At 46.2% G+C, this 27,253-nt stretch overlaps 1 protein-coding gene across 1 annotated transcript in view; it reads left to right on the top strand.

The window, feature by feature from the left end:
• The window catches only part of fggy (FGGY carbohydrate kinase domain containing), a 478,711-nt gene that overhangs the window by 318,518 nt on the left and 132,940 nt on the right, over positions 1–27,253 (top strand). Inside the window, exon 13 of the mRNA XM_068037213.1 lies at positions 17,389–17,509. Coding sequence (XP_067893314.1) covers positions 17,389–17,509 — 121 coding nt within the window. The remainder of the gene's footprint in view (positions 1–17,388; positions 17,510–27,253) is intronic.

Raw genomic sequence — 27,253 nt, 5'->3', positions numbered from 1 at the left:
AAGGAGCATGGAGGAGTTCGGCTCCAATTAGCAGAGGGCATCACGCAGAGCTTGCCCTCTCTGTAACCTCTGCTACATCTCCCTATTGTGCTGCAGACTCAGAGGCACTGGCACTGCTGCCTCTATACCTGTTGTAACCTTTGTGTGGATAGGTCATCTACTCTACGATCCCTGTGAGAATACAGCAACACTCTCTGCCAAATCCAGGAAATCATTGCAGCACCTCCAAAAGCATTCGTGAGTACTTCCAGACACTTCACAATATCAGAACTTCTTCTAAGTTATTGCAATTTTTTTTATTCATTCATGGATGTGAGCATCGCTGGCAAGACCACTTTTTGCCCCTCCCTAATTGCCTTTGAAAAGGTGGTGGTGAGCCGCCTTCTTGAACTGTTGCAGTTTGTGTAGTGTAGGTGCAGTGGTTAGCACCGCAGCCTCACAACTCCAGTGACCTGGGTTCGGTTCTGGGTCCTGCCTGTGCGGAGTTTATAAGTTCTCCATGTGACCATGTGGGTTTCTGATGGGTGCTCTGATTTCCTCCCACAGCCAAAGACTGGCAGGTTGTTAGGTAAATTGGCCATTGTAAATTGCCCCTAGTGTAGGTAGGAGGGAAGGTGGGAATGTGGTAGGAAATATGAGATTAATGTAGGGTTAATATAAATGGGTGGTTGATGGTTGGCACAGACTTGGTGGGCTGATGGGCCTGTTTCAGTGCTGTATCTCTCTATGACTGCAGAGCTTTGATCTGACCTCTTGGTTGTGGGATCACTTAGCTCTATTGCAAGGTGCTTCTGCTGGTAAGCATGCATGGAGTCCTATGTTGTAGCTTCACCAGGATGGCAACTCATTTTTTTTTAGGTTTGTTGTTGCTGCTCCTGGCGTGCTCTCCTGCACTCATTGAATCAGAAATGATCCCCTGTCTTGACGGTAATTGGAGAGTGAGGGAAATGCTGGACCATGAGGTTACAGATTGTGGTTGAATACATTTCTGCTTTTGCTGATGACCCACAGCATCTCATGGTTGCCCAGTTTTGAGCTGTTAGATCTGTTCTTGATCTATCCCATTCAGCACGACGTTAGTACCACACAACACGATGGCAGGTGTCCTCAGTGTGAAGACATGACTTCGCCTCCACACGGTCACTTTTACCAATACTGTCATGGACAGATGCATCTGTGACAGGTAGATTGGTGAGGGTGAGGTCAAGTAGGTTTTTTCCTCTTGTTGGTTCTCTCACCACCTGTAGCAGGCCCAGTCTGGCCAGTATGTCCTTCAGGATTTGGCCAGCTCATCAGTAGTAGTGCTACCAAGCCACTCATGGTGATGGACATTAAAGTCCCCCACCCAGAGTACATTCTGTGCCCTTGCTACCCTCAGTGCTTCTTCCAAGTGATGTTTAACATGGAGGTGAACTGATTCGTCAGCTGAAGGAGGGTGATAAGTGGTAATCAGCAGGAAGTTCTCAGGATGTTTCGTTGCCTGTGTTTGACCTCATGCTATGAGACTTAATGGGGTCCAGAGTCAATGTTGAGAACTCCCAAGACTACTCCCTCAGACTGTATGCCACTGTGCTGCCACGTCTGGTGCGTCTGTCCTGCCGGTGGGAAAAGACGTATCCAGGGATGGAGATAGAGGAGTCTGGGACATTGTTTGTAAGTTATGATTTGGTGAGTATGACTATGTCAGGCTGTTGCTTGAATGGTCTGTGGGACAGCTCTCCCAATTTTGGCACAATTCCCTAGATGTTAGGGAATGTTAAGGGCGGCACAGTGGCGCAGTGGTTAGCACCGCAGCCTCACAGCTCCAGGGACCCGGGTTCGATTCCGGGTACTGCCTGTGTGGAGTTTGCAAGTTCTCCCTGTGTCTGCGTGGGTTTTCTCCAGGTGCTCCGGTTTCCTCCCACAAGCCAAAAGACTTGCAGGTTGATAGGTAAATTGGCCAATATAAATTGTCACTGGTATAGGTAGGTGGTAGGGAAATATAGGGACAGGTGGGGATGTTTGGTAGGAATATGGGATTAGTGTAGGATTAGTATAAATGGGTGGTTGATGTTCGGCACAGACTCGGTGGGCCGAAGGGCCTGTTTCAGTGCTGTATCTCTAATCTAAAAAAAATGTTAGTGAGGAGGACTTTGCAGGGTCGACTGGGCAGAGTGTGCCTTGATCATTTCCGGTGCCTAGGTCGATGCCGGGTGGTCCAACGGGTTTTATTCTTATTCAGTTTTTCTGTAGCGGCTTGGTACAACTTAGTGTCTTGCTGGGCCATTTCAGAGGGCAGTTAAGAGTCAACCACATTGCTGTAGGCCTGGAGTCACATGTAGGCCAGACCAGGTAAGGATGACAGATTTCCTTCCCTGAAGGATCTTAATGAACTGGTAGTTTTATGATATGAGCTTTTTATTCATGATTTATTAATGAATTGATTTGAGCTTGTGTCTCCGGAGCATTATAGTCTGGGCTTCTGGATTACTAGTCCAGTAACATTATCACTATGCTACTGTTCCCATAATTTACGTTCCTGGCTCTTGAAAGAATGCTTGTGCCGGGCATATCTTGTATCCTAGTGCTTGTTGATTGAAGAATGACAATTGAATGTGTTGCCTGAACCTGGGTGTTCCGAATTTGGTATCCTGATGTTGCATCAGCTGGTTGGCTTGTATGACGTCAGGATAATACACAACCTTCTGCGCACATTTGGGGATGCCCTTCTCAAGAGGCTACACCGTGCCAGCCTTGCCGGAAGCGGCTGATGGCATTGTGTGCCCTAGCAAAACTGCACTGGGCTTCTGTAGCACTGTTGGAAGCGGTGCTACGGAGATGAATATCTCACCAGAATCCAGTAAGAAGCGTTCCATTCTGGGTGGTGTTGAGCATCTGTGAGTTGCTGTGACTGCATCCTTCCAGGTGAATGGCATGTATTAAATTGCATTCCTGACTTGAGCCTTGTAGCTGGCAGACAGACCTTGAGGGGTCAGAAGGTAAGTCACTTGTTGCAAAATACCCAGCCTATATTCAGCACGTAGCCTTTGTGTTGATGTGGCTTGTCCTATTAAACCTCTGATCAATGGTGAGCTCTCCCAAGATGTTGATGGCAGAGGATTCAGAGATAGTGATGCCATTGAAGGCCGTATGGGGGAGACAGATTAACTCTCTCTATAATCTGCTGTGTTTGGTGTTTAACATACAAAGTATCCCTGTGTAGCAGCTTCACTAGGCTGATGCCTCATTCTGAGGTATGTTTGTACTATTCTTTATTGAACTGGGTTGGCCTCCTTGCTTGATGGTGATGGAGTATGAGGGATGTGTTGAGCCATGAGGTTACAGATTGTGAAGGTAATCATAGATGCTCAATTTGGGCAACCAGACCTGTCCTTTGTTTGTCCCACTGAACGAGGCTGTAGTGCCTCACTACACGATAGGGGATGCTTTCATTATGGAGATGAGATTTTGTCTTCATAACTACTGTGAGCTGGTCATTCCTATCAATGCTGTGAAGTTCAGATGTGTCTGCACGAGATCGATTATTTCCTCTTGTTGGTTCCCTCACACCTGACTCAGACGCAACCTTTCAGCTCTGTCCGTCAGTACTACTGAGTCACTCTTGGTGGTGAATGTTGAAATCCCCCAACCAGAGTAAATCCTTGCTTTATTCAGAGTTTCCTCCAAGTGATTCACCATGGAGGAGTATTGACTACAATGAAGAAGGAGGTGAGGAGGTAATGGTCATTGGAAAACTTTGTTCACTTTATTTGATTTGAAACCATGAGATTTCATAGGTTCCAGAGTCAATGTTGAGAACTTCCAGGGCCATTCCCACCTGACTGTATACTACTGGGCCCTCATCGCTGGTTAGGTCTATCCTGCCAGTAGGAGAGAGCATATGCAGGGAGATGGAGGTGTTTGAGTTAGGAGCGTGTTCAGCTTCCATTTGAACATTTGCAGTGTCCGCACACTCACTTTATGAACTGGCAACTGGTATCATAGGTCAACTGCTCTCTGTGAAAAGAAATACCGACTAATATTAACCTAGTTCGAGGTTTACATAAGTAATACTCATATCCCTTGGTCCTCCCTGAACTATTTAATTCACATAGCCTATCCACATGAACCAAATCTAATTGTTCCCTTATTCTAAAGATCACAATCAATTCTCCTCAAATTTTATGCATTTCAAGTTTAAGAAGCCCAAGCTCTCTAAGTCTATTTGTAAATCTTCTTCTTCTTCTTCTTCTTCTTCTTCTTTGGCCTCCTTGTCTCGAGAGACAATGGGTAAGTGCCTGGAGGTGGTCAGTGGTTTGTGAAGCAGCACCTGGAGTGGCTACAAAGGCCAATTCTAGAGTGACAGACTCTTCCACAGGTGCTGCAGATAAAATTGGTTGCCGGGGCTGTTACACTGTTGGCTCTCCCCTTGCGCATCTGTCTTTTTTCCTGCCAACTGCTAAATCTCTTCGACTCGCCACACTTTAGCCCCGCCTTTATGGCTGCCCGCCAGCTCTAGCGATCACTGGCAACTGACTCCCATGACTTGTGATCAATGTCACAGGACTTCATGTCACATTTGCAGACGTCTTTAAAACGGAGACATGGACGGCCGGTGGGTCTGATACCAATGGCGAGCTCGCTGTACAATGTATCCTTGGGGATCCTGCCATCTTCCATGTGGCCCACATGGCCAAGCCATCTCAAGCGCCGTTGGCTCAGTAGGGTGTATATGCTAGGGGATTTTGGCCACCTCAAGGACTTCTGCGTTGGAGATACGGTCCTGCCACCTGATGCCAAGGATTCTCCGGAGGCATCGAAGATGGAATGAATTGAGACGTCGCTCTTGGCTGACATACATCGCCCAGGCCTCGCTGCTGTAGAGCAAGGTACTAAGGACACAGGCTTGATACACTCGGACTTTTGTGTTCCGTGTCAGTGCGCCATTTTCCCACACTTTCTTGGCCAGTCTGGACATAGCAGTGGAAGCCTTTCCCATGCACTTGTTGATTTCTGCATCGAGAGACAGGTTACTGGTGATAGTTGAGCCTAGGTAGGCTATCTCTTGAACCACTTCCAGAGCGTGGAATATTGATGGATTGGGCATTTCTGATGTCCTGTCCCATGATGTTCGTTTTCTTGATGCTGATGGTTAGGCCAAATTCGTTGCAGGCAGCCGCAATCCTGTCAATGAGTCTCTGCAGACACTCTTCAGTGTGAGATGTTAATGCAGCATCATCAGCAAAGAGGAGTTCCCTGATGAGGACTTTCCGTACGTTGGTCTTTGCTCTTAGACAGGCAAGGTTGAACAACCTGCTACCTGTTCTTATGTGGAGGAAAATTCCTTCTTCTGAAGACTTGAACGCATGTGAGAGCAGCAGGGAGAAGAAGATCCCAAACAGTGTAGGTGCGAGAACACAGCCCTGTTTCACACCACTCAGGATAGGAAAGGGGTCTGCTGAGGGGTCTGCCAGTGCTGAATTGTGCCTTTTATGGTGTCATAGAATGAGGTGATGATGATACTAGTCGCTTTGGCGAACATCTGATCTTTTCTAGTAGTCTGAAGAGACCACGTCTGCTGACTAGGTCAAAGGCTTTGGTGAGATCAATGAAAGCAACGTAGAGGGGCATCTGTTATTCGCGGCATTTCTCCTGTAGTTGGCGAAACGAGAACAGCTTGTCAATTGTGGATCTCTCTGCTCGAAAGCCACACTGTGCCTCAGTGTAGACATGCTCAGCCAGCTTCTGGAGCCTGTTTAAAGCGACTCGAGCGAAGACTTTCCCCACTATGCTGAGCAGAGAGATTCCACGGTAGTTGTTGCAGTCACCGCGGTCACCCTTGTTCTTATAGAGGGTGATGATATTGGCATCGCGCATGTCCTGTGGTACTGCTCCCTTATCCCAGCACAGGCAAAGCAGTTCACAGAGTGCTGAAAGTATTGCAGGCTTGGCACTCTTGATTATTTCAGGGGTAATGCCGTCCTTCCCAGGGGCTTTTCCGCTGGCTAGAGAATCAATGGCATCACTGAGTTCCAATTTTGTTGGCTGTACGTCCAGCTCATCCATGACTGGCAGAGACTGGGCTGCATTGCGGGCGGTCTCAGTGACAACATTTTCCCTGGAGTACAGTTCTAGGTAGTGCTCCACCCAGCAGTCCATTTGCTTGCGTTGGTCAGTGATTGTGTTCCCTGATTTAGATTTGAGGGGGGGGTGGGGGGGTGCGATCTTCTTGACTGTTGGCCCAAAAGCTCTCTTAATGCCATCACACATTCCTCTGATGTTTCTGGTGTCGGAGGCCAGCTGAATATGACTGCATAGGTGTTGCCAGTAGTCATTTGCGCAGCGCCTGGCTGTTCTTTGTGCAGTGCTTCTGGCTGCTTTAAGTGCTACGGATGTTAACTCGCTGGGGGCTTTCTTGTAGTTCAGCAGTGCAATGTGCTTAGCGGCTATGACAGGTTCCAGCTCTTCAAAGTGAGATTGAAACCAGTCTGCATTCTGCTTCACATGTTTGCCGTAGGTGGTCATTGCTGAGTCATAGATGGCGTCTCTGATGTGGGCCCACTTGGTCTCTGCATCCCCTGTAGGAGTGTTTTGAAGGGCTTTTTCAAGTGAATTTAGACATTTTTGTTACAGCTGTGGATAAGAAATTCTGCTAGTGTTGATGCGCGGGCGGCCCTTCTGCTTGCAGTGATGCAGCTTCTTTGGTTTGAGTCTAACCTTGCTGCACACCAGGGAGTGGTCGGTGTCGCAGTCCGCACTGTGGAAGCTGCGTGTGATTTGAACGCTGTTTAAAGAGGCTCGCCTTGTGACGATGAGGTCCAGCTGGTGCCAACGACGTGATCTTGGGTGCCTCCAAGAAACCTGGTGACAGGGTTTAGTATGAAAGAACGAGTTGGTGATGCAGAGGTTATGATAGGTATACAACTCAAGCAGTCTCTGTCCATTCTCATTCATCCTTCCAATGCCATAGTGCCCAAGGCGGGAGGGCCATGAATCATGGTCGGCCCCAACCCTGGCATTAAACTCCCCCAGCAGGAACAGATGTTCGATAATGGGGATGCTACTAATGATATTATAGAGTTCCTCGTAGAACTGGTCTTTAGCTTCAGGTAGGGAGCAGAGGGTTGGAGCATAGATGCTGAGTAGGTGTACTGGACCAGAGGCGGTGAGCAGTCAGATGGACAGTATGCGTTCCGAGCCATTTGAGGGTGACTCTATCATGCTGAGCAAAGAGTTTCTGATGGCAAAGCCCACTCCATGCTGTCTTAGTTCTTCAGGATCCCTACCGTGCCAGAAGAAGGTGTAGTCTTGCTCTCTTAGAGATCGGCTCGCAGGGAGGCGTGTCTCCTGAAGTGCTGCCACATTGAGTCTACTGAGCTCGTTGTTAATGATGGCGGTCTTCGTTGATTTGTGTTAGGTCTTCCGACAGGCCAGGATACATAGTTCTGACGTTCCAGCTTGCAAAACGAAGGGCTGATACCTTCTTTCCTTTTTTTGTCGTGCTGTTTGGTGCAGTGTTGCAGTCCACTTTTCGGGCAATGACCCTGAGCTCCAAGTACCCATTGAAGCAGGTGGACTGTGGCGGGACAGAACCTTACTGACCGGGGGCTGCCCGATTTGAGGCGAACGGTAGCTGTCCAGTGAGATGCGGTGACTTCTCCCACCGACAAAGGCGACCCGTGGCACCCAATCTCTACGCCAATTGAGCTGGACTTATAACCCGTAACTGCTGCCTTCCGTGTTGTTTAGGTCGCTGTGAGGTGACTATGGAGTGACCTCACCATGGCGCATGCCTGGGCGGATGTATGGAGGTTGTGAGTTGCCCAAGCATCAAAACCCCCCTCTCGGCCTTCCTGGTGGGGTTCAAAGGAGTGCAGAGCATGACGTTTGGCACCGGTATGGCTGCAGGAACTGCCAGAAACATGCCATTGGTGACACATGACTGCCTTCGGGGTTTCCCTCCGGATTTTCTGTTAGGGTTTACTCCCTTAGCCTTGGTCTCTCCCATTATTTGTAAATAATGGCTTGTGAACAACATATAAATCTACTGGCCTCCTTTTCCAGTTTTTCTGTATTACGCACCACGTGAGGAAACCAAAATTGGAGCCAGTAATCTAGATGAGGCCCAACCAAGGTCTTGTACAAGAACAGTGTGATATTTTTATTTTGTATTTGATCCTCCTGACAGTACATGCCAGCACTCTGTTTGCTTGCAATAGCATTGTGGCATTGATCATGAACCTTCAGAAATTTATGTACTCTGTCTCCTAGGTCTTTCTCTTGCTGCACAGCTTTAAGTTCACTATCTCAATGGTGCACAAATGCTTGGTGTTAACTTATGCACCAGCATAACGCTATATTTATCTATATTAAATGACATCTTCCATTCTTCAATCACATCTAGATATGCTTGCAATTTATTTTTCCCATACAAGGTTCAACACACACACAAATCTTTGTATCAGCCATTGAAGACAGTTGTTACCTTTATCTCGATCATTGTTAAGGATAATGAAGAGCAATGATCCAAACAATATCCCCTGTGGGTGCCTACTAATGACCAGATCTATTACAGAATCACTGCCATTAATAACAGCCTTCTCACCATAAGAATGCAACTAGTTCCTGTCAGGCAAGCACCACCCCCCTCCCCCACCTGCCAAGAATGAGGAAAATTAATTTTGCCACATGAACATTGATTTTGAACTGTTGTTGGTGAAGAAAGAACTTGTTTTAAAAAACAATTGGAGACTTTGGCTGGACAGAGATGTTAGCGTATCAACAGACATGTACTTCAAAGGACAAAGGGGCTATTCCCTGCTCCACTTTAATCCACAATGGACTTTTGATTGCCAAACGTTGAAGGTGGAAAGGCTAGCATTCCAGGTTAACTGCTAAGATGGCCGAATACACAAACAGACGTGATCGGACTAGTTTGGGTCACATGACTAACTGTTGGGGTTTTTTGAATTTGAACTTTCAACAAGGAATTTGAAATCAGAAGGCTGTTAGCTCCTGGGCTGAAAAGACCTCTGTCCTGTCTGCTCTCATCCAACTCTCACCAGCTTCGGAAACCATTGAAGACAATGAACTCAAAGTCAGAAAAGTATCCTACGTGAACAAGGTTTAAGAAGAATACTGGGCCCCAACGAAAAGTAAGAGCTGTCTATAATAAAAAGACTCTACAGTGAGCTGGAAACACAGAAACAGTAACAAGAAACCCCCTTCAGAGAATGCCTCAAACCTCTCGACTTTATTTTTCTTCTCCTCTTTTCTGTCCCTATTTGGATGTGTATCGCATGTGCATGCTAGCGTGGGCGCGCCATATATATCCGTAGGCGTTGACTGAATTGCAGTTTAAGTTTTAATAAATTTCACTTTTCTTCTTTAAACCTAAGACAGCCTGTTTGTGCTCATTTTTTGCCTTATAATTGGAAATTGGTGAACAAGGATGCACCAAGGGGGAGCTCAAAATGCAGTATGGTAAAAATTAAAACCCTGTTACAATAAGACCAGGTGAAGACAGTAAAAGACCCCTAAATACCTTTCTCACCTGGTCGTAACATTCTTTTTCCAACCCAACATCTGCCCAATCATCCCACAGGATTTTATCTTATTCAATAAAGAGTGCAGGAGGGCATGCCAGGAGCAGCACCAGACATACCTCAAAATGAGGTGTCAATCTAGTGAAGCTACATCCCAGAACTACTTGCATGCCAAACAGTGTAAGCAGCATGCAATAGACAGAGCTAAGCGATCCCATAACCAATGGATCAGATCTAAGCTCTGCAGTCCTGCCACATCCAGTCGCGAATGGTGGTGGACAATTAAACAACTAACTGGAGGAGGTGGCTCCACAAATATCTCCATCCTCAATAATGGGTGAGCCCAGCACATCAGTGTAAAAAATAAGGTTGAAGCATTTGCAACAATCTTCAGCCAGAAGTGCTGCGTGGATGATCCATCACGGCCTCCTCCTGAAGTCCCCAGCATCACAAGTGCCAGTCTTCAGCCAATTCGATTCACTCCATGTGATATCAAGAAACAACTGAAGGCACCGGATACTACAAAGGCTATGGATCCTGACAACATTCCAGCAATAGTACTGAGGACCTGTGCCCCAGAACTTGCCACGCCCCTAGCCAAACTGTTCCAGTACAGCTACAATACTGGCATCTATACAGCAATGTGGAAAATTGCCCAGATATGTCCTATACACCAAAAGCAGGTTGAGTCCAAGCCGACTAATTACATCAGTCTACTCTCAATCATCAGCAAAGTGATGGAAGGTGTAGTCGACAGTGCTTTCAAGTGGCACTTGTTTAGCAATAACCTGCTCAGTGATGCTCAGTTTGGTTTCTGCCAAGGCCACTTAGCTCCTGACTTCATTACAGCCTTGGTTCAAACATGGACAAAAGAGCTGAACTCAAGAGGTGTGGTTAGAGTGACAGCCCTTGATATCAAGGCAGCATTTGACCGAGTATGGCATCAAGGAGCCTTTGCAAAACTGGAGTCAATGGGAATCAGGAGGGAAAACTCTCCACTGGTTGGAGTCATACCTAGCGCAAAGGAAGATGGTTGTGATTGTTGGAGGTGAATCATCTGAGCTCCAGGACATCACTGCAGGAGTTCCTCAGGGTAGTGTCCTAAGCCAACCATCTTCAGCTGCTTCATTAATGATCTTCCTTCAACCATAAGGTCAGAAGTGGGGATGTTCGCTGATGATTGCACAATGTTCAGCACCATTCACGACTCCTCAGATACTGGAGCAGTCTGTGGCAAGTAATTTTTGTGCCACACAAGTGCCAAGCAATGCCCATCTCCAACAACAGAAAATCTACCCATCTCCCCATGACATTACCATCGCTGAATCCCCCACTATCAACATCCGAGGGGTTACCATTGACGAGAAACTGAACTGGAGTAGCCATATAAATACTGTGGCTACGAGAGCAGGTCAGAGGCTAGGAATTCTACAGCGAGTAACTCACCTCCTGACTCCCCAAAGCCTGTCCACCATCTACAAGGCACAAGTCAGGAGCGTGATGGAATACTCTCCACTTGCCTGGATGAGTGCAGCTCTAACAACACTCAGGAAGCTCGACACCATCCAGGTAAAAGCAGTCCGTTTGATTGGCACCCCATGCACCAACATTCACTCCCTCCACCACCGATGCACAATGGCAGCAGTGTGTACTATCTACAAGATGCACTGCAGCAACACACCAAGGCTCCTCAGACAGCACCTTCCAAACCCACGACCTCTTCCACCTAGAAGGACAAGGGCTGCAGATGCATGGGAACACTACCACCTCAAGTTCCCCTCCAAGCTACACACCATCCTTACTTGGAACTATATTGCTATTCCTTCACTGTTGCTGGGTCAAAATCCTGGAACTCCCTTCCTAACAACACTGTTGGTGTACCTACTGCACATGGACTGCAGCGGTTCAAGAAGGCAGCTCACCACCAGCTTCTCAAGGGCAATTAGGTATGGGCAATAAATAGTGGCCTAGCCAACGAGGCCCACATCCCATGACCAAATAAAAAATAAATTAAGTAGCTCATTTTGTTGCACCTTATCAAAAGCTTTTTGAAAATTAAGTTATACAGTGTCAACTGGGCTACATGTGTCCAGCATCTTCCATAAAGATGTCAACCAATTTCACGACCTTATTTCCGGAATCCCCATTGAGAGTTTCTAATCGTCTTTCTGTCAAAATGACCATACAGTGCACATAACCAAAATCAAGCTTATGGGCCTGGAGTTATCCGGCGATGACTTATTGCCCTTTTTGAATATTTGTACCACACAGGCTTCTCTGTAGTACATGAAAATAATTCCAGTCTTGTGCAAGCTATATGCTCTACGGCATATGAATGTCATATATCAATTTTAATATCAGGCCTGTATCAGGCCTGTGTCCTCAGTACCTTGCTCTACGGCAGCGAGGCCTGGACAACGTATGCCAGCCAAGAGCGACGTCTCAATTCATTCCATCTTCGCTGCCTTCGGAGAATACTTGGCATCAGGTGGCAGGACTATATCTCCAACACAGAAGTCCTTGAAGCAGCCAACACCCCCAGCTTATACACACTACTGAGTCAGCGGCGCTTGAGATGGCTTGGCCATGTGAGCCGCATGGAAGATGGCAGGATCCCCAAAGACACATTGTACAGCGAGCTCGCCACTGGTAACAGACCCACCGGCCGTCCATGTCTCCGTTATAAAGACGTCTGCAAACGCGACATGAAATCGTGTGACATTGATCACAAGTCGTGGGAGTCAGTTGCCAGCATTCGCCAGAGCTGGCGGGCAGCCATAAAGACAGGGCTAAATTGTGGCGAGTCGAAGAGACTTAGTAGTTGGCAGGAAAAAAGACAGAGGCGCAAGGGGAGAGCCAACTGTGCAACAGCCCCAACAAACAAATTTCTCTGCAGCACCTGTGGAAGAGCCTGTCACTCCAGAATTGGCCTTTATAGCCACTCCAGGCGCTGCTTCACAAACCACTGACCACCTCCAGGCGCGTATCCATTGTCTCTCGAGATAAGGAGGCCCAAAAGAAAAAGAATATCAATTTTAAGCACAAGGAATCATATTTACAAATTAAGAGAAAAACTTGCAAGTGGAGATGCCATAAGCAAGTGATCATTGTATTCATATGAGGGGAATACATTCAGGTTCTAAAGTTATACCACACATTTAAAAAAGTTACAATGTTAATTTAGGAAATACTTGTAATTCAATTTCCTGTATACTATTCACAGAATCGCAGAATTGTTACAGTGCAGAAGGAGCTCATTCAGCCCATTGTGTCCACGCTGGCTCTTCGAAAGAGCAATTCACTCAGTTCCATTCTCCCACCTTCTCCCCGTAACCCTGCACATTTTTCCTTTTCATATGACAGCCTAATTCCCTTTTGAATGCTTCAATTGACCCTACCTCCACCACACTCTCAGGCAGTGCATTCCAGTCCTTAACCACTCTCTGCGTGAAAAACTTTTTCCTCATATCACTTTTGCTTCTGTTGCCAAATACGTTAAATCTGTCCCCTCTCATTCTCGATCATTTCACAAGTGGAAACAGTTTCTCTCTATCTACTCTGTCCAGACCCTCATGATTTTGAATACCTGTAGCAAATCACCTCTCAGCCTTCTCCAAGGAAAACAGTCCTACTCGAACTATGTTCAAAAACAACTAATATAAGCCTTTAGGTCATATTAGGACTCCCTGGGCTGGATTGTTCTCTTTGTGAAAATAATCTGGCAGGGCAGGACTTCCTCGCAGCCTTCTGACAATGTTGCAACCCAAACCCATTTTTCTGGGTTTAAGGTCATTATCCATGATTATTGGGCTCCTGGTGAAATTCCTGTCGCCAAGAGGGAGCCAGCCAACGTTACAGAGGAACTCTAGGTAATGATCTTAATTTTGGGGGAAAAGTGTAAGTTGCTGATGCAGTGCTTCAGAACTGTGAAACTGTGAAGGCTATTTTTGTACTCTGCTAAATTGTCTGCGCTCCTTTTCGAAAACTCAGAGGAGCTTGTTTATAGTTTTTTCTACTTGTCAGTTTGTATTTTCTTCAGCAGGAGGCACAGTGTATACTGGTAACTGTTGATTCTGCGAAAATCACAGAATGCATTTTTATTGCTATTTACGAATGCCTTTTTAGGGGGCCTCACAATTCTCTTCTTCCATCTTTTGAATGAGACGTTAAACTAGGGCCCAATCTGCCCTGTCAGGTGGACATAAAAATCCCATGACACCATTTCGAAGAAGAGAAGGGGAGTTCTCTCCAGTGTTCTGGCCAATAGCTATTCTTCAATCAACAATCACAGAAACAGATTATCTGGTCATTATCACATTGCTGTTGTAGGAGCTTACTGTACGTTTCCTACCTTACAAAAGTTACCATACTTCAAAAGTACTTAATTGGCTGTAAAGCGTTTGGGATGTCCTGAGGTTGTGAAAGGCATTATATAAATGCAAGTCTTTTTTTTCTCCTTCTCCTGAAACTGCAACTCATACTATGTGCAGCTCCAAAGATATTCAGTGTCACGTAGTAACTCGCCCAAGTGGCTTATGCACAGTTTGTGATGAATCTACAATTATGATGCAGTGAATTCTGCTTGGCCCCTTAATTGTCTTTCATTGATTTTCTTTCAGTCTCCATTTTTTACAATCATGTTAATTTGTACTCAGCTCCCACATATTGTCAGCTTTGTTATCTTCTTGATGCACACACTTTGTTTTTCCTTCACACACCAGTCAAATGTAAGTCTTGAGAGTTCCCTTGAATTCAATAATGGCCCAGATTTTGCTGGAACAATAGCCGTGAGTTTAACGTGCATGCCATTATTAATATGTAAGTCGTCCAGCAACTTGTAGCGCCGCAGAGATACCCTGAATTGAGAATCTCAGCAAGATGCTGGACGATTTACCCCATTCCACCTTTAATTTTGAGAAAATGGCACCTCGCCCTCAACTTCCCCAGGAGTTTCATGAAGTTGCTGCATTTACACATTAAATGCTATTAAACTTACAACAGAAAGTTAGAGCTGGAACTTAACAGTACCTTTTTAATGATGAGATTTATGTGCCTGCAATGCCAGTGAACCTTTTTGACCCAGAAGGGAACAGTCTCAAATGTGGAGTCTCATTCCTACAGGTAGTTGTTGTTAAAGATTTTTAAACTTTTAAAATGTTATATTTTTTCCTACTTTTTCTTTTTGCCTCTTTTTTTCTCTCTCAATCCAATCTTTCTTTCTCTCTCTTTATTTCCTTTTGCTACCTGATTTGACTCTAATTCATCCTATTTCCTTCTGTGTAATTCCTCTGTTCCTTTCTCAATGTTGAAATCTCATTGGTTAAGGCAATACACTGTTCGTCCTGCTGTTCACTAAGGTCCCAGATGCCTCATTGCCCTCGCCATGGCATTATCAGTTTTCACTTCCAACAATTTAAGGCACACAACTTTTTTCAGCTGCAGGATAAGGGAAAAAGTCTGACTAAAGTGATGCCCAGCTCCAGCAAAATCTGGGCCAACGAAATCAAAGTACATGTTACGACTGAGGCAGGGGGTCCCTCTCATCCCTCACCTGGTCTTGCTGTAACAGGGTTTAATTTTAAACACACCATGTTTTTAGCTCCCCCTTGGTGAATCCTTGTTCACCGCTTTCCAATTATAAGGCAAAGAAATGAGCACAAACAGACTTTCTTAGGTTTAAAGAAGAAAGATGAAATTCATTAAAACTTAAAACTCTAATTCGGTTAACGTTTATGGATACACACCATGCCCCACGCTAGCATGCATACACAATATGCACATGCAAATAGAGACAGAAAAGAAATCAAGAAAAATAAAGTGGAAAGGTTTGATGCAATATCTGAAGAGATTTTTTGTTATGGGTCTTCGAGCTCACTGTTGAGTCCTTGTTTGTAGGTGGATCTTGCTTCTCGTTGGGGCCCAGTATTCTTCTTAAACCTTGTTCACATAGGAGACTTTTCTCTCTTGGAGTTAACGTGTCTTCAGTGGGTTTCAGTTCCATGAGAAAGAGATGGGAGCAGACAGGAGGAGAGGAGGTCTTTTCAATCCAAGAACACAGTCTTCAAACCCTGTTTCTCCAATTTAAAACTCTCAGTTCAAACTCTGCAACAGCCAGTTAGTCATGTGACTAAATTGGTATGACCATGTCTCTTCTGTGCATTGGGAGCAGGGGATAACTCCATTGTTCCAACACTGTTTGCTAGTCTTATGCAAAAATGTCCTTCCAGCCAGGGGCTTAGCAACCCCTTGTAATAGGCCTTCACTTCTTCCCAGCAACAATTTGAAATTTAAGGACCATGTGGTGAAATTAATGTGCCTCAGTCTTGGCAGGTGGGGGCCTGCATGACAAATCAAAGTACGTTGTTACGACTGCGGCGGGGCAAGTGCACTGTCTTTCCTAGTTTCATTTCTCCACAGGTCACAGCATATATTTCAAATGTTTACCCAGTTACCGATATGGTCAATCATAGACTCGATTCTTTATCCCAGAATAAAATACACCAACCAGATTTCTTTAATAAACAACAAAATTATCAGTTTATTGTAAAAACAAGACTTATCCAGTAACGAAGCAAAGCATTAACACACATATTGAAATATGAAAGTTCCCTTTTTAAATACCCAACACACAAACTCACATACACACTGAAAAAATAAATAAATTCTCTCTGCCGAGGCCTTTTACAGAAAAAAAAGGAAGAAAAATACTTTGACCAAATACTTGCTGATTCTTGAAGAAAAAAGAAGATATGGAAGGATGTCACTTGTCCCTTTTGGTCTGGCGTCCGGGTATATGGAGAAGTGTCACTGGGATCTTTTCAGAAGCAGTTCATTCTGGAGATGTTGAGAAGTAGTCTGGTAGGCTTTCTAGGAGAAATGTGGCATCAGGGGTTTCAATTATCACACTCTGGATTCACAGGGTTTTTTCAAAGAGGTAGAAAAAGAGGAGCTGACACTCTGGTTTTCTCAGGGTCTCTTAAAGAGGTACAGGTAACAACGTCCAAAACATAAGAAAGGCACTCAGTAATAACATTACAAATTAAATGTTTATCTGAGGAAAATTGCACCATAGTGTAGAAATCCAACTCATGGCCGCCCAATTTTCTGGAGTAATAATACCATTAGGCCCCAGAGATCTGTCTTCCAATCTGTCATGCCTGAACTCTACCAGATTTCGTATTGGCTTGGGCAACTTTTGAAACAGTCATTAGCCTACATGCAACTCGTGGCCTGATGCCGGTTGTAGTTCCCCGATATGAAATTCATGTACAAATGAGCTGAACTTATGAGTATGCTTTGCCTAGTTGTATCAAGCATTGAATGAGCTAACTAGTAATTCCTTAAAGGGATTGCTGGAGGCAATATTTCATTTTAATTTTTGTCGACCAAAGAGAAGCATGAGTGTTCCTTTTGGCCAACATGAATACTACAGCCTGCGACCAGTGTGTTAACAATCCCTTCAGGGGATCACCTCCTCCCCAGACCCAAGCTGCCAGCTGGATCAGTGTAAGAACTGGCCAATTACTCGCCCTCCCAAACCAGCAACCGGCGAGCTGCAGCAGGATGCCTTTTCACCAACAATATTTGAAAGAGGCCCAAAGATTAATCCAGATTGGGCCTCATGCAGGGACTGACCGCGCACTGACATGTTGCCTGTTTTGGACACAAGTCGAATTTCTTGCCCCACATATTGGAATGAGTAATTGTAATTGGCATTTCTTGCTTAAATTGTTTTTTCGCATTTTAACAAAATATTTTGGGTAATTCTTCTGGAAATCTAATAGTGATGAATGTAAGAAATGAGAATTGCAATTGTTTAATTGCTTCTGAACTTAAATATATGGTTCTATTTACCTTTATTCAGCTGGGAACCCGTCATATATTGGAAACAATGCAGAAAGCAGGACATCAAATCAACACTCTCTTTATGTGTGGTGGATTGAGCAAGAATCTTCTATTTGTCCAAATACATTCAGACATTTCAGGTAAGTAAGTGGGCAGGGGGTAAGGTGGGAGGTAAGATGGGGTGATGCAGCAATTTGGGAGGTTAAATTCTTCTCCAAACTCTAAGTAATGAGCATAAGAATTAACTTTTAAGTGGCTAACAAATAGAGAAAGAGAGAACTGCCTATCGTGATGACATGAAGATATAGAAAGGTGCTGCACTGAACAAGTAAGACACGTGCTAGAGCAGCAAATTGTTCATTCCACTGCTGGGAAACAATCTTGCTATACATTGAAGGAATGGTCAAAATGTCACTGTGACATCACAATCTGTCAAACAGGAGGTTGCTCCCTCATGTGTGTCTTCCCAGCACAGGAAGATAGGAACAGGAGCAGGCCATTCAGCCCCTCGGGCCTGTCCCACCGTTCAATGAGATCATGGCTGAACCGTGGCCTAACTCCATATACCTGCCTTTGGCCCATATCCCTTAATATCTTTGCTTAACAAAAATCTATCGATCTCAGATTTAAAATTAATAACTGTTCCAGCTTCAACTGCTGTTTGTGGGAGAGAGTTCCAAATCTCTACCACCCTTTGTGTGAAGAAGTGCTTCCTAACATCTCTCCTGAACAGTCTGCTCCTAATTTTTAGACTTTGCCCCCTAGTTTTAGAATCTCCAACCAGTGGAAATAGTTTATCTTTATCTAGCCTGTCTTTTCCTGTTAATATCTTGAAGACTTCAATCAGATCACCCCTTAACCTTCTAAATTCCAGCGTAAACAGGCCTAATTTGTGTAATCTCTCCTCGTAATTTAACCCCTGTAGTCCAGGTATCATTCTTGTAAACCTACGTTGCACTCCCTCCAAGACCAGTATATCCTTCCTAAGGTGTGGTGCCCAGAACTGCTCACAGTACTCCAAGTGGGGTCTAACCAGGGTTTTATACAGCTGCAGCTTAACCTCTGTGTCTTTATATTCCAATCCTCTGGATATAAAGGCTAGCATTCCATTAGCCTTTTTGATTATTTTCTGCACTTGCTCGTGGCATTTTAAAGATCTATGCACCTGAACCCACAAGTCTCTTTGGACATCCACTGTACTTAACCTCTTCCCATTTAGAAAGTACCCTGCTCTATCCTTTTTTGGTCCAAAATGGATAACCTCACACTTGCCTGCATTGAAATCCATCTGCCACAGTTTTGTCTACTCACCCAGTCTGTCAATATCTCTGCAAATTTATGCAATCATCTAGACTGCCTACAATGCCACCTAACTTTGTATCATCAGCAAATTTGGATATATGACTTACTGTGCCATCATCCAAGTCGTGAATGAATAATGTGAATAATTGAGGTTAATAATGTTGGTCACTTGATCCCTTCACTGTGTGATCCTGTTTGGTTATTGAATGAATCAGAGAGAGCAAGCAGAAGGTTTTAAGATGCTGAATAAAATCCTTTTAAATCCCAGTGATGTCGTGCCTGAAATAGTGTGTTGGGTAAAGGTAATCTTCATGTTTCCTGGGTTTGTCATTCCTGCTCATTCCAAAAGCATTAATCTGCTTCATTGTTGGATCAGGCTAACAACATGTGAATGATCTTCCTTAGAGGATGAAGTAGGTAATCGTTCTAAAATAAAAACAGAAAATGCAAAATTCTCAGCAAGCAAGGCTGGAGAAACCTTCTGTTTAAGGTTCATGGCCTATCAGCAGAACCAAGGGATAGACATCTTATAATTCTGATGACGAGTCATCAACCTGAAACACTAACTCTGTTTCTCTGTCCACAGATGCTGCCAGACCTGCTGAGTATTTCCAGCATTTTCCATACTAATTTCAGATATCCAGCAGCCGCAATATTGTGCTTCAGTTCATAAATCTACCTTCTTTAATTTTGCCTGTGCCTCTGACCTTTCTGTCTTTGGTATAGAAACATAGATAAATAGGAGCAGGGGTAGGCCATTCGGCCCTTCGGGCCTGCACCGCCATTCAATACGATCATGGCTGATCATCCAAACTCAGTACCCTGTTCTCACTTTCTCCCCGTACCCCTTGATCCCTTTAACCCAAGGAGCTATAGCTAACTCTTTCTTGAATATATATATTCAATTCCAGTTCAAGGAAATGCACTTTCTACAGGTGAGGTCCCAGAGGACTGGAGAATAGCCAATGTTGTTCCTTTGTTTAAGAAGGGTAGCAAGGATAATCCAGGAAATTATAGGCCTGTGAGCCTTACGTCAGTGGTAGGGAAATTATTAGAGAGGATTCTTCGGGACAGGATTTACTCCCATTTGGAAACAAACAAACTTATTAGCGAGAGGCAGCATGGTTTTGTGAACGGGAGGTCGTGTCTCACTAATTTGATTGAGTTTTTTGAGGAATTGACAAAGATGATTGATGAAGGAAGGGCAGTGGATGTTGTCTATATGGACTTCAGTAAAGCCTTTGACAAGGTCCCTCATGGCAGACTGGTACAAAAGGTGAAGTCACACGGGATCAGAGGTGAGCTGGCAAGATGGATACAGAACTGGCTCAGTCATAGAAGACAGAGGGTAGCAGTGGAAGGGTGCTTTTCTGAATGGAGGGATGTGACTAGTGGTGTTCCGCAGGGATCAGTGCTGGGACCTTTACTCTTTGTAGTATATATAAATGATTTGGAGGAAAATGTAGCTGGTCTGATTAGTAAGTTTGCGGACGACACAAAGGTTGGTGGAGTTGCGGATAGTGATGAGGATTGTCAGAGGATACAGCAGGATATAGATCGGTTGGAGATTTGGGCGGAGAAATGGCAGATGGAGTTTAATCCGGACAAATGTGAGGTAATGCATTTTGGAAGGTCTAATGCAGGTGGGAGGTATACAGTAAATGGCAGAACCCTTAGGAGTATTGACAAGCAGAGAGATCTGGGCGTACAGGTCCACAGGTCACTGAAAGTGGCAACGCAGGTGGATAAGGTAGTCAAGAAGGCATACGGCATGCTTGCCTTCATCGGTCGGGGCATAGAGTATAAAAATTGGCAAGTCATGCTGCAGCTGTACAGAACTTTAGTTAGGCCACACTTAGAATATTGCGTGCAATTCTGGTCGCCGCACTACCAGAAGGATGTGGAGGCTTTGGAGAGGGTACAGAAGAGGTTTACCAGGATGTTGCCTGGTCTGGAGGGCATTAGCTATGAGGAGAGGTTGGATAAGCTTGGATTGTTTTCACTGGAACGACGAAGGTGGAGGGGCGACATGATGGAGGTTTACAAAGTTATGAACGGCATGGACAGAAGCTTTTTCCCAGGGTGTAAGAGTCAGTTACTAGAGGGCATAGGTTTAAGGTGCGAGGGGCAAAGTTTAGAGGGGATGTGCGAGGCAAGTTCTTTACACAGAGGGTGGTGAGTGCCTGGAACTTGCTGACGGGGAGGTGGTGGAAGCAGGTGCGATAGCGACGTTTAAGAGGCATCTTGACAAATACATGAATAGGTTGGCAATAGAGGGATATGGTCCTCGGATGTGCAGAAGATTTTAGTTTAGGCAGGCATCAAGAGTGGTGCAGGCTTGGAGGGCCGAATGGCCTGTTCCTGTGCTGTACTGTTCTTTGTTCTTTGTTTTTTGAGTACTCTCAACCTCTGGTCTTCACATTCACTTGCAAACTTCAGATCTCAAGAGCAGTTCCCAATTTTCATAGACAGCAGGTTCTAATAATGTAGGAGGATGCACCAGCAATTCCAGAAATGAAGGTTGTCAGATGGTTCTTCGGCTGAAGATCCCCTATTCGTACACAGCTCTGGGAATGGTCGACATGCCTGGGAACAGTCTATATCCCTGGGGTCATCTGTCTTTTTCTTGCTAGGTGACTGGAGCCTTTTTCTCTTGCCAGATTTTCCAGCTGCCCTCTGTTTGCTGTAATCATTTATACATCCTCTGTACAGATACTGTTTCTCTAATGTCTCTCATTATTGCCTCCCTTTGTTAAGCCATTTCACTTCTGTTATTTAATCAGCTCCTGACCGCTACCTGGTCACAAGACCAGTATTTTTCTTTTTCCCTCTGCCATAATTTCCCTGGCTCTGTTCTTCTGTATAAACTTTTTATCTGGAACATCTGGTTCTGACAAAAAGTCAATGACCTAAAACATTACTCCTACCTTTCTTTCTCCACAGATACTGTCTGACCTGCTAAGTGTTTCCAGTATTTTCTGTTTTTAGTTCTGGGCCACAAACTTGGGCTCCATTGCGCCAAAGTAAGAAAATGGCATGCAGCACTCTTCTGGCGCAGCCCACATGGTGCCCCATTCTGAGAAGGGCACTTGCACTGTTGTGGCACATGTGCACCAGAAACATCAGGAATGGTTGGAATGTGATGTCAAACACCATTTCAGCTGATTTGGTACATGTTTCCTGAAACTTGGACTGCGCAGGCCCAGTGTATGCATGTGCTAATTGCTCTCACCTGAACATGTCACCACCATCATTATCTAAAGGAACAGGCATGAAACATGTAGGTGAGGTGTTTTTGACCTACTTGTGCTGTGGCAAAATTTGTGGAAGTACTGTGGCTTATTTTTGGAGGTCTTTTGGTGAGTTGGCACATCCATTCAGGGAGGGCAGAGGATTTGGTCACCCGTACACACCAAAGGCTGAATTTAGTTCACCCATCGCAGGTTCCAGCGGCAGAACCGGATGTGGGCACCGTCGGCACTCATCACGTGTGCGGCAGACCCACTGCAATCATGCAGTGGGGGACCAATTATCGTCATGCAGGCACGGAGCCTGTCTAATTATACAACAGGGGCAGGCTTTGAGATGCTGATTGTGGTGTCAGATGACTCCGGAGCAGGTTCTGGCACCATATTTACAGCCCTGCCAGCCCTGCTTGCATTGATGACTCTGAGCCATTTACTGTTTGCTGTTCACTGAAAACCAGTGCCCAATGGCTTACTCGATGGTCACTTGGGTGGAGCTGTGGCAAGTGTTGTATCTCTCCTCTGCTGCAGTGTGAAGGTTCCTCACAGGTGACAGTAGCCAAGTCTTCAATGGGTAGCCCTTGTCCCTGAGAATCCATCCCTGAAGCAAGCGTGGGGCCTAAAAAACTGTGGCACTTGGGACTGTCAAAGTATGTAGGCATTGTGCCTGCTTCCGGGAAGCAAGCACACATCTGCAGGAAACACTTTCAGTAGTTGCAGACCAGTTGAATGTTGCTGGAATGTAAGCCCTTCCTGTTGATGAAAGCGGTGGCTGGTCTGTTGTAGCCTTGATTGCCACATGTGTACAATCTATCACACCTTGCACCTGGGGGAATCCAGCGATGGCCCCAAGTTCTATGGCCCTCTCAGCCTGACTGTCAGGGTTGGTCCGGTAGCACACATAGTCACCAGCCTCTTAAACAGGGCATCGGTCACCTCCTTGATGCAGTGGTGGGCTGCTGCCTAGGAGACCCCACACATGTCCCCGATGGATCCCTGAAATGATCCAGATGTGTAAAAGTTAAGTGCCACAGTGATCTTCAACGCCACAGGCATAGGGTGACCCCTGAATCCCATAGGTCATAACTTGTCCTACCGCTTGGCGGACAAGTTGGTGACGGCCTCCCTGGAGAGCCGAGTCTTGGCTGACAATTCTGCTCTGACATTAGGAGGTAGCTGATTCGAGTCCGGTACACTCTCTGGCATAGGTGGACCGTTCTTGGCATGGCCGGTTGCTGTTGTTCACATCATGGAGCTTCACGGGCAGGCGCAGCTGCCTCCAGGTTCTCCCTCCATCAGAGACGCCGCATCACGCCACGGGGGTCCAAAAAGACAGGGTGTATGAGACTCATGCCAGGTGATCAGTAGGCTGCCAGAACGCTGTCCTTGCGGAAACGAAGTTGTCTTGGCACCTTTGCCTTTGCTACTCCTTTCGGCTTATTCGCTAATGGCCCTCAGTACCCACCCTCGAAGAGAGTCAACTCTCTCACCCGATTGTATGGCCACCCAACCCTCTCACTCAATAGCATGGCCACCCATGCAGATCACCCAGCAATATACCTACCCTGCATCAAGCCCGCCAGTACCAATCCCACCTGGTAATGCCACCCGGCAACATGCCCACCCATGCAGAGTGTATAACACTGCAGGCCAACAATGGCTCCACTTTTCCATTTCCCCTATCCAATGCTGTTCATGGCTACCTTTCCAATGTGGCACTGAGACCTCGCTGCAGTGTCGCCACCTTTCAATGGCTAGGAATCCAAAAGCACGTGAGGGCCGCCTGTCCTACACTTAATTCCAAGCCCCCACCCCTCCACCCCCCCACCATCGAATTGCTGTCACTTGCATAATCATTTGTACAATAACTAGCTGTTCAGAAATTTAAATGGTAGTCCTGTCGCATTGGGGCGGCACTGCCATTTTGGAGCTTTCCCACGGCTGACTAAATCCAGAACTGAGGTCACAACATTGGATTTCCAGGCGGACGTATCCGATTCTATTCTTCGGCCCCCACGCCTCGATTCCCGCTCCAAACGGCCTCACTAAATTCAGCTCTAAGTCTGCAAGAAGTATGGGGGCTGTAGTTGTAGTGCTTTCGGTCTGCAACACAGCCAACAAATGGACCAGAGGCTGCAGACAGGAGAAGTCTGTGAAGAGGGTGGAGGAGGAGGGCTCTCCACAGATGACCCTACCCATCACCGATTTTCAGACAGCACCTCTCATACTTCCACCTCAATGGATGAGTGGGCATGTCGATTTGCCAGGAAAGCGGACTTCCGATGGTGCATGCACACAGGCAGCTCTGCATGCAGGTATACCGGGCTGGATTTTCAAATGCTGGCGAGGTCGGGACCGGATGTGGATGCGATTTGAAAATTGCAGGCCCAGAGATCATCTCTGGAACCCAACGCCTCCATGACAGTCTGCAATTTTCAATGTGAGGGCGGGTTAGCAAATGGGGAAGCTGCTTGCCTCCAGTTAATGGGCCATTAAGCTTATGGAGGAGCTCTTTAAGGGGCCAGAGAGGTCCACACTGCAATTTTCAATTAGGATTCTGCTGAGCCCAATCATTCAGTTGCACGACAGTGCACAGTAGTCAGGCTCACAGCGGGCAGAGGGCAAACGTTATTGTTGGAAGATGAAGGCCTGGATTTTTAAAGGTTGCTGGGGGCAGGAGCAGGTGCGCATGTGATTTGAAGATTGTGTTCTCGGATGTTGTCACTGGATCCCACCGCCTCATGACTGCGATGCTAATTTTAAAGGGTCACTGGGAGGGAGGGAACAGCAACCCCACACACCTCCAATTAAGTGCCTGTTGAGTTCATCGAGGAGTTCATTAACAGGCTTGTCAGCAGCAATTTTCAATTTTCAAAGGAAGGGAACGTGGAAAATGCCATATCTGGAACACGGCAGGGTGGACAAGACGTGAACAATGCATGGGCAACGAGGGTTATGGCAAGGGCTGATTAACATAATGCAGAAGCTCAGCTGCTCCAAAGCTGCCACAGAGTAGCCATTTCTGGAACTGGAAAACTTGCCTTTCTCAGTGGTGAGTGGTAGGAATCTGAAGAGGGATGTGAGGCCGCTGGCATCACCTGGGGTTGGCAGGGGAAGGCCGGGTGAACGCACAAAGCCTAGCTGTGGGCGGCCAGATGGGAACAGGCTACTCTGACATTCGACAGAGCAGCCAAGATGAGCTGCAGCAGATGCAGCCACCTCTTGCAAGCGGCCAGAGGAGCACAGCAGGGGGCTGGAAGGGGAAGAAGGTGCTACCCAAGACATTGGGTCTACCATCAAGGGTCAGCTACCTGCAGATGACAGAACTCCAGTGCCGTAGGAGGCTATACCTATCCAGGCAGATGGTCTCGGACATTTAGAGTCATAGAGTCATACAGTACAGAAACAAGCCCATCGTGTCCGTGCAGGCCATCAAGCACCTATCGATTTGAATCCCATTTTTTCAACACTTGGCCTGTAGCCTTGTATGCTATGGCGTTTCAAGTGCTCATCTAGATACTTCTTAAATGTTGTGAGGGTTCCTGCCTCTACCACCCCTTCAGGCAGTGTGTTCCAGATTCCAACCACCCACTGGGTGAAAACATTTTCCTCAAATCCCCTCTAAACCTCCTGCCCCTTACCTTAAATCTATGCCCCCTGGTTATTGACCCCTCCGCTAAGGGAAAAAGGTTCTTCCAAAAGTTTCTATGTCCCTCATAATTTTGTATACCTCAATCAGGTCTCCCCTCAGCCTTCTCTGCTCTAAGGAAAATAGCCCTAGCCTATTCAGTCTCTCTTCATAACTAAAATGCTCCAGCCCAGCTGGTGAATCTCCTCTGCACCCTCTCCAGTGCAATCACATCCTTCCTATAGTATGGCGGCCAGAACTGTACACAGTACTTTGTGTTCTGATCCATAATGACCTGAGGCCTTGCGGCCCCCCAGGCAGTCCCTTGCCCCAAGGTCACTATCACCCTGAATTTCTATGCAACTGGATCGTTACATGGATCAGCTGCAGACCGAGCTGGCATCTTGCAGTTGGCAGTTCATCAAACCATCAGGTCACGGTTACCATATTCCGGAGGATAGGACATAGAGGGCTGTGGGATTCATTGCCATCAGTGGATTCGTAAAGGCCCAGTGTGTCAGCGATTGCACTGTCGACAACACCTTCCATCACTTTACTGATCTGCCTTCACAGGTCCAGAGGGAAGCAATATATCAAAGGTGAGCTGGAGTACTGGTACTAGGGGCAAGGCAGACCCTTGCTTCATCGATGCCCACGTGGGCCTAATGCTGGAGGCTTTGAGGGAGAGGAGGGAGGTCCTCTTCTCAGAGGATGGCAGGAGGAGGCCACCTCATCATGCAGCAGGGGCACCTCTCTATTCACTGTTAACCCCTCTGTCCCCTCTTCCTCCTCCTCTCTTACCTCCTGCTCCTCCCTCAATGATCTGTCTCCTTTCAGGGCCTCGCTGTCCTCAAGGTCCACACCTCGCTGGAGGGCCATGTTATGTACAGCACAGCAGACCAGCAAAATGACCGAGACCCTGGCTGGAGGGTTTTGGAGGGTGCTACCTGACCGATCCAGGCACCAGAATGATATCTTCAGAAACCCGATGGTCTGCTCAATGGTTGGCCTGCTGAGCATAATCATAAGAACTAGGAGCAGGAGTAGGCCATCCAGCCCCTCGAGCCTGCTCTGCCATTCAATAAGATCATGCATGGCTGATCTTTTCTTGGACTCAGATCCACTTACCCGCGCTCCCACCGTATCCCTTAATTCCTTTATTGTTCAAAAAGATATCTACCTTAGCTTTAAAGACGTTTACTGAAGAAGCGTCAACTACTTCACTGGGCAAGGAATTCCATAGATTAACAACCCTCTGGGTGAAGAAGTTCCTTCTTAATTCAGTCCTAAATCTGCTCCCTCTAATCTTGAGGCTATGCCCTCTTGTCCTAGCTTCACCTGCCAGTGGAAACATCCTCTCTACTTGTATCTTATCTATTCCCTTCATGATTTTACATGTTTCTATAAGATCCCCCCTCATTCTTCTGAACTCCAATGAATATAATCCCAATCTACTCAGTCTCTCCTCATAAGCCAACCCCCTCAACTCCGGAATCAACCTAGTGAACCTCCTCTGCACCCTCTACAGTTCCAGTATATCCTTTCTCAAGTAAGGAGATCAAAACTGCACACAGTACTCCAGGTGCGGCCTCACCAGTACCTTATACAGCTGCAACATAACCTCTCTGCTTTTAAACTCAATCCCTTTAGCAATGAAGGACAAAATTCCATTTGCCTTCCTAATTACTTGCTGTACCTGCAGACCAACC

This window comes from Heterodontus francisci, chromosome 8 (assembly GCF_036365525.1).
Source record: "Heterodontus francisci isolate sHetFra1 chromosome 8, sHetFra1.hap1, whole genome shotgun sequence".
Lineage (NCBI taxonomy): Eukaryota > Metazoa > Chordata > Chondrichthyes > Heterodontiformes > Heterodontidae > Heterodontus > Heterodontus francisci.
This window is presented reverse-complemented; position numbering and strand designations above follow the sequence as displayed.